We start from the raw sequence: 8874 nt of genomic DNA, 5'->3' as shown, positions 1-8874 counted from the left end.
CCTTTTCCTTTATGTACCACTTTGTGAAAGCTATCAGTGTCTTTCATTGTATTAGTTTTGCTTTTGTTCTCTGCTTTACTGAGAGGGCAGTCTATGAGTAGGTGCCCATGTTCATGGGATCTATGACATCTAAATGGAATATGCTCGTAGTCTACTGTTTGCACCCATTCTTCATAAAAAATTTCCAAGATTACCTCATCCGGAAAAGCTCCGGATAGATCCATTTCCACACACCCTAGCAAAGGAGGTGTATTTCCCCTTCTTGTGGCTTTAGAAGCTTTGACAAACTGACCTAATTTATTGCCTATGGCAGCTAGCGATTCAGTTTTCCAATAATGAAGAGGTAGAGAATAGAGTCTTACCTAGACCGGGACCGATGTGAAAGTCTTATGCTCCGGAACAAAATTCATCATCCATGGCCGCATGTAGAGACTTGCTGTTGCATTGAAGTAGGGCCTGCCTTTAAACACTCTGTCTTTGTCTTCGATGTTAGTGAACACCATAGTAAAGAATCCCTTGGACCCAAGATGAAGATCAATGCTCCCTTTAGGCTTTTAGTGGTATTTGATCCATGTTTGTAAAGCTTTTTCAGTGGGCCATAATCCCATGAATTTGTAGATGATTGCATAAGTCCGCATGTGATCCTTGTGTGCCTACAACGCAGGATCATTTAATACTACTCTAGGTGTGATTTCAGCTTTGGGTTTACAAGGTTTTATCTTTTGTCTTTTGTTCCCTGTTTTTTGTCATCTTCATCCTTGTCTTTTGTGCTTTTATTCTCCTTCATTTTGGTTCCTTCTATTTCCTCTTCCATATATATTCTTCCTTCCTCAACAGTACCTCTGCCATTTTCTGGAGGTTTCTTGCCCTTATTGGCCACAGCCTCCTTGTAGGAGGGAGTGGAGCTCCCTCCTCTGCGCCCTTCCATGGAGAAAAACCCTTGCAGCAATCTGAAACCCTAGCTATTCACTCTTCGCTCTTCCTGCTCCTCAAGCTCACCAACTCTCTATTTAACAAGATTAATAACAAAGAAGATTCAATCCATTTTACTATGGTTATTTTTAACTTATAATAAGTTTTGTTACATAACCATGATTTATCAATATCACATGTCCAAAAACCATAATAAATTTCACACTTCAAATATTTTATATATTTTAGCTTAATTTAATTTATAATATTTTTTAATTAAATTGACAAGCAAAAGGGCATAAGTATTTTTGAAATGAACCTAAAGCTTTTAACTTTAATTGCTATAAAAAATATTCAAGCCCTTAGGGTTAGCTCAATTGATGTCTTTTCATTAATAAAAAAAAAACTACTACAAAAAAAGTTATAACTCTCTACCATCTAATTATAAATTAAGATCCATTTTACCAATAATTCATTTTTATAATCATCATATTTTAAAATTTCTTATTTAAATTTACTTAATAAACAATAAAAGCTTAATACTATTTTTGTATTCAAGCTTCTGCGATCCATAATGAATTAAGCCAAGTCTTTCCGTAGAAATCACCTAAGAGAAATTTTTGGTCGATGCATTTCGAACCAACAACTGTGGTTCATTAGGCACACCATGGCAAAGGCTTAAATAAAGAGCAATGTAGAGACATAACGACGAAGCTAATAGTGAACTTTTTCCTAATCTTTCTCTATAAAATTAACTTTACAAAACATGTTAAATAGAAATGAGAACCACATTTATATGTATTACTAGGATTTTAATAAAATTAAAAGTGTGAATATTTCTACATATAGAGATGTGAAATTTATATAAATATAAAAAATATTATTAAAGATTAGCATAGATTCATTTTAACTTTGGATATATTAAAGGTTTAGATGAATCAATTATTTCTATATAGACAATTTCCACATATTTAACATTTCAAAAAACAATTGCATATTTGGCAATTTTTTTTATTTTTTTTTGTAAGCTTGGTAGCACTACATCATCATCATGTCCAACTTCTCACTCGTATAGGGGATAGCACATGATTTGAACCCAAGACTTCACATGACATGATTTGAACCCAAGACTTCTGGTTCGGTGAGACTTCATTTCCACGGCCATTGCCAATTGTGCTACCTCAAACAAACAAATCTATAGCAATTTTATAACTTAAATTTGTATCATTTTCTAAAAAATTATTACTTTTTTAACAATATTGGATATTGTGATTTCTATTCCAAAAGGAAAATGTAACAAGCTCCCATTACAGATATTTTTTTGGAGAATAACTCACTTTTAGAGAAAAAGAGGGAGCGCAGTCCCAAATACCCTGAGCATTGGATCCAAAATTGTCGAGATACTACATTCTAATTATATTGTCTTACAAACTGATCTAACAAAAAATTACATTTACAAAAAATGTGTAAAACTTATGATAATTGTCGAGAATGTTGCAATAGAATGACTGTTGTAATCTTCTAGAATTGATTGACTGGCGGTTCTTGCTGGGACTTGATCTACTACCCTGGAAGTTTAAATTCTCACCAATAGGCATTCCTTTTAATGGCATTCCTCGAAGCCTAGGCAGTTTCTCATTAGCGGTCTCTGGTCTCGCATGACCTTCAGAGAAATTTGTGTCCTTATATGCCACGAGAAATGGTGATTAATTAATTGATCTATCACCAAAGAAAACAACAAAAATAGAGGCCAACGAAAATTCTGATTCTCTAAAGCCACAAAGCCTCGGCTTGCTTCAATTTGGGCATGAGCTTGCCACTGATGTGCGCGGCCATGAGGCGATTGAAGTTGCTGATGAAAACCGCCAGCACGATAGGCTTTTTTCCGACCAATCTCACCATAACCTTCTCCATATCCAAGTTCCCGACGCCTTCCCCTTCCTCGTCGAGCTTGAAGACGGCCGGATTAACCCCGAGGCCGCAGAGGAGGCGCTTGACCACGTGGCACATGCAGCAGTAAGTGACGCTGAATACGAGCACCACGTTATCGGAGGCGAGGCGCTGCACTCTTTCCAAAGGGTTCAGGCTCATCGTGGCTATCTTCGTGGTCATCGTTTCCTCCTCGGCGTCCTCCACTGAGCTCCGCCCCAACTGCAGCGTAGTGGTGGCTGGCCTCCTGCAGGCCGCGGAGGCCACGGTGCCTGGAATCGATGATCTGTCGGCCCTGTATTGCAAACCCGACATCATGATGACAAAGATGAAGGCAACGCTCCGCGCCTCCCCAGCACCAATGAGGGATTATGAAATCTCGGCTTTGTTCTGCAATCCCCCCCTAAACGGTAGGAGAAACCGAGGGGGTCTTATAACATCAATAATCATGCAGCTGGTTGTTGGAATTTCAGGCAGGCAGGCACGTACACCTTCCAAAAAAAACCCTCCAAAGTCTAAAACAGGAAGACGTTAACAACGCTTATTCCCCACATAGACCACTACTCTCCACCATGTCACTGCTACTACGGTGGAATATGTGGTTGATTCAGTTGGGTACCATTTCCAACTGTCCCCTCCTCTATTCGACACCCAGCTATTAGTTTCTCATTCAATTTTACGAATAACCAAAATTAGTTTTGAAACTAATTCGTAATCTTTTAAAAAATCAAAAACTAATTCGTAATCTTTTAAAAAATTACTATTCCATAACTAATTGATTTACCTTGAGTTATTTACGAGAGGGATATGAGATGTTCCATGAGTTTTGATCTACTTCAATCAAATTAAATAATTTCTTTTATATATATATATATATAGAAATAGATTTAATTTTAAGCTAATTTATTTAGATCCATCTATTTAGTTAAATTTAATTTTAAATAAAATTTAATCAAATTTTTCATGAGTTTTGATCTACTTCAATCGAATTAATTAATTTCTTATATATGTATATTGAAAAATAGATTTAATTTTATGCTAATTTATTTACATTATATAAATTTAATAATTTAAAATTATAAAATATTTATTTATTTAGTTAAATTTAATTTTAAATAAAATTTAATCAATATTTTTTAAAGAAAATCAAATAATAATGTGACGAGAAACAAATTAAATTACTTTACACTTTTGTAACCTTTATTATCAACCTCGGGTGTAAATATTGTTTTTTAATTTTATTTACTTACATTTAATTGGAACCATGCCTGATACAATATTCAAACACATAAGTTCAATGTTGATATTGAAATCAACAAGTCACTCGAGAATAATCTTTTAATTGAAAAATTACAAAAATTATCTAATTTAACCATGTTCAAAACTCTACAAATTTTTTTTCCCTCCAACATACAATATTCATTTTGGAGGCACTGATTCCTTATATTTGAATCACATTAATTTACATTAATTTTTATGGAGATACCTACAAAACAACAACCTCAGCTGTAACATTTCATGAGTTTTGATCTACTTCAAGCAAACTAATTAATTATATATACCGCATCTCCTAAAGGTCTAAGGTAACACATCTCTTGCAGGTATGAGGCTCGACTGAGGCAGTTCAAAGGGTGCATCTGAGGTAGTTGGGAGGGTTCACATTGATAGAAGACAGATGATGACTTGGGTCTGAAAAGAAATTGCGCTAAGAAAATTTTAAGAAGGGTTTGGTTGCAGATTCAGTCAGGATATTTGGTCTCAATTCAAATGGAGGAGTACAGACTGAGCTAAATCCATGCTTTGGTAGAACTTTATAATCATCTAGATCTAGTCATGCTAAAATGATAACACTGAAAGTTCAACACATTTGAAGAGTGAGTGCCAAAAGCTGCAGGACGGCCTGTGATTCTGTTTCGAAATTGCGTCACAGATAAGCATCTAGCCGAAGAAAGGGTTTACAGAAATCGTAAGAGAAATCTTTGGAAGCACATGTAACAACCGTAAACTCTTCATCTCCTACAACAGATCATTCTACGAAGACTGTAGGGTCACTGAAATTGAATATGGTGAAGACTGAACGAAATTCCCTCCAAAATCGTGGAAGGTTACTGGAATTGTTTGAAGACAAAGGGACGACAATTGGATGCTATGATCATAGTAGAATAGGCTCTACGAATTCATAGAAGAACCGAACTCATTTCAAACCGGTGATTGTTGGATTTCTGCGGCCAAGTGTGGATGATGCAGATTTTGTAAACATCATATGAAGGGCTTAGACGTGGATAATCTTATAGCCTCAACATTTGAAATCAAAAGGCCCATAGCTATTAGAGAACGCATTCTTGGAGGAGACAAACTGCAAGTCAACTACGAGTGAATCTAGAAAAATCAGTTCAATAGCCAACTCCGACAGGTGCATACATTCCCACTTATTCTTCCCTGGTTAAGTTTTTCTCATTTCTACTATGAGAATTTCTCTTCATTTTTCTAAACCCCGCTCTAGCAAAGGGAGACCAAGTCAAATTACCTTAGAAAGTCTTTATGAGTACATTGAATCTTTAGAAAGACAAAGAGAAGAAAGAGAAAACCATTTTAAACTATAATTAACTACAATGCTTGAATAACCACAAATCGTTAGACAATAAAATTCTCTCATTCGAGACTCAACTCCAAGGAATGAAAGGTAGAATTCAATAAATCAAACATAGAAAACAAGCAATGGTTAAAGAAAATGACACTTTGAAAAATAAAATTAAAAATCTAAAAGAACAAATACGTAATAACTCAACCCTAAATAACACAGAGAATAAATTAGATATTAAACACATAAAATAAGAAATTAATAAACTAATTGTACTCAACCTTATAATTGTTGGTATAGAAGAACAAAACAATGAAGGCATATTAGAATTAGTTAAAGAACAATTAAGTTAAAATCTCAAATTCAAACAACTTATACCACCGAAGCAATAAGGGTAGGAAAGATACTTGAGCATAGACATAGACTAATCCGTGTCAAGGTTAGTGCTAATGACCATAAATTAGATATACTTAGGAAATCCCCAAGCCTAAAAGGAACGAGAATCTTTATAAATAAAGACCCCATTCCAGAAGACCAAGCTGAATTTACAAAAGAAGTGCCAAAAGTCAAGGAGGCAAGAAAAGAAAGGAAATGGGCAATCATTAGGAATAGAAAATCTATCATTAGAGACAAAGTCCCAAAACACAAATGATAAATAGGAAATAACATCACTCTAGATCCTCTCCTAGAACTGTCGTGGTTTTCCATGGTGTAAAGGTCCTATGTTAAGTTGGATCCCAAGTGATATTGATCTTATTCTTTTAGTTGAAACTTGGGAACATGACGAATCTAGGGTCCCTCACCTTGACGCTTTCACTCTTTGGCCTGTATGGAATAATAAATCCTCTAGGAGAGGTTTTTGTGGTATAACCTGTTATATTAGGAACATTGTTTCCTCTCATAACCGACTTCATAAAACCGACCCCTTAAATCAATACATTTGGATCGAAATCTCTGATTCTACAACCAATAGGATCTTCCTTGTAATTTTGTATTTTGCCCCTATCAACTCTACATCTTATAAGAAAATAAACTGGATAATGATTGTCCTTTAAATACCTTAGAAAAAGACATCTACAACCTAAGGAATGAAAGCAATATCCTTTTGCTTAGGGACTTTAATGCTCAGACTGTTACTAATCAAGATATTATGATAAGTAAAAAAATTTAACCCTAACCCCTTGTGGCTTGATGAAGATGGTCACTTAGCTAATAGAGTCAAGAGAAAATCTGAAGATATAATCGAGAACTTATTCGACACCGAGCTCCTCAAACTTTATAGTTTTCAGGAAATAATCATTTGCAATGGTATTAATAAATGGCCTCTCTCCAGTCAGATGACTTGTTTACATGGGTTGGGTAGCAGCATCGCGGATTATGTGATCTCTGACATCCATGTCCTCAACCATATTACAAACTTTGAGCTTCTTAAGAGGTATGAACCTAACTCTTACCACAGATTCTGTCTTTATCCCTTAATCTTACTATGAATACCACCCACATGTAGGAGAACAGTGAAAGAAAAAGTCACATTCACTTAATAAAAAGTAAGGTCGACCTTTTCTTAAGGGATTTGGAAAGGAATTTAGACTTCATGACTTATAATAATTACATTGATCAAATCTATTACCATTTTACTACTACCATTTCCACCACCATTAGAAAATTCTCTAATAAGACTTTGTATAAGAAAAATAATAGAAATTCCAATCCTTGGTATGACAAAGACTGTAAAATTTCTTGGAAAGCAATCAGAGATGCCCCTAATGAAAGAATTAAGCTCTAGAATATAAGTATATACAAATATCTCATTAAGAGGAAAAAGAGGTCATATATTAATAAGAGACAAGAGCACCTTCTCCACCTTTCTAAAGTTGCGCCCGTAAAGTTTTGGCAGAATGTGCTTGTTCGTAAAACTAAATATAATCATCTTATCCCCTTAGAAAATTTGGATAACTATCTTAAGCAGTTGCATGACTCTTTGGACACCATGGACACCATATTAAACACTCTTGTTAAGGATAATATTTTTTCTCTAGAAGACGTAGATTTTGGGATTAATAAGCTCACCAATGGGAAAGCCAAAGATATTGAAGGATACCAAGTTGAGATCTTTAAAATGGGAAAATATATCATCATTCCTCATCTCCACAAGCTTCTTAATTTGGCTATAAAGCATGGCTTCCCTAAGCTTTGGACACAAAGCCTTATTGTGCCTATCTTCAAAAATGGGGACAAAAGTGTTCCCTCTAACTACATGACCATTATGATTAGCCACATCCTAGCCAAACTTTATCTACTCATTCTGGAAAAAATATTAGCCTTTGGCGTGAGAACCAGGTTAAAAGATCTAAAGGGAAAGTTGGTTTTAAGAGACATCACTCGACTATTGCCCACCTTGTCACCCTTAGGATCATCACAGAGGAATGTCACAATAGTGAAACCGATATTTTTGTTGTTTTGTGGACTTTAGAAAATATTTCAACACTGTCCCCTGAGATAAGCTCTGGGAGATGCTTAAAGAGATCATGGTTCCTCCTGAACTAAGTATTGTTATCATCTGCCTCTACAAGACTATCATTGCCAAGATTAATACCAACAAAGGGTGGTCTAAAGATATTAAATGTAATAGCGGGGTTAAGCAAGGTTGTCCCCTTTCTTCTACCCTTTTTGGTATTTACATCAATAAACGAGATGAGCGTTTGGAAACTACGGGCTGAAAAGGTACCGAGCTCGCTGGTATTATCATTACTCTTCTCCTTTATGCTGATTATATTAGTTTTCTTGTAAGGAGCCACAATGACATTGACAAGTAGCTTAAGACTCTTCATGTCTACTTCTCCAAGATGGATATGATATTCAATACCGACAAGACTAAAGTCATGATCATTAAATCCAAAATGATCACCCATGGTAGTTTTGTCTATGATAACCATTATCTTGAGCATGTTTCTTCTTATAAATATTTGGATATTGACTTTCCCCGTCAGCTAAACTCGAATTATAGCACCAAGAAAAGAATTATTGGAGGTTGTAAATCTTACTATGAGCTTGAAAACAATTGTAAGTCAGTTGATCTTTACATCTAGAGTAAAAAAAAGTTCCTCTTTAATACTCTCGTCACCCTTGTTATCTTATACGAATGTGAATTTTGGGGGTGCAGTATATCTAGGGAGTCGTGGAGAAAGATTGAGATGATCTAGAAGAAATTCATAACCTATAACCTCAATATCAAGGGGAATACTCCCTATTCTACCCTCTTGATCGAAGCTGGCTTGTCCCCCATTGAAAGTGAAACTATGTTTAGATATCTGATGTATAAGAAGAAACTTCACAATATGGAATCCAAGAGGCTCCCAAAAATTGCTTCTAACTTTAGTCAAAACCTGCACCTCAAGCAAGGGTGGCATCAGGATGCTCAGTGTTGGCTCAACCTTTGGGGGATTAAGGAG

General features: G+C 35.4%; 1 protein-coding gene across 1 annotated transcript; it reads right to left on the bottom strand.

Moving 5' to 3' along the window:
* Positions 1 to 2682: 2682 nt before the first annotated feature.
* On the bottom strand, positions 2683 to 3054 carry LOC149200488 (glutaredoxin-C1-like). The gene has a single exon (XM_089399585.1). The coding sequence runs from the start codon at positions 3022 to 3024 to the stop codon at positions 2683 to 2685; it is 342 nt and encodes a 113-aa protein (XP_089255711.1). The 5' UTR covers positions 3025 to 3054.
* Between the last annotated feature and the right edge of the window lie 5820 nt (positions 3055 to 8874).

Source organism: Pinus tabuliformis, chromosome 2_1 (genome assembly GCF_031772625.1).
Source record: "Pinus tabuliformis cultivar Carrire ecotype Pingquan chromosome 2_1, CPIR1, whole genome shotgun sequence".
Classification (NCBI taxonomy): domain Eukaryota; kingdom Viridiplantae; phylum Streptophyta; class Pinopsida; order Pinales; family Pinaceae; genus Pinus; species Pinus tabuliformis.
The sequence above is the reverse complement of the archived record's forward strand: the minus strand, read 5'-3'. Positions and strand labels throughout refer to the sequence as shown.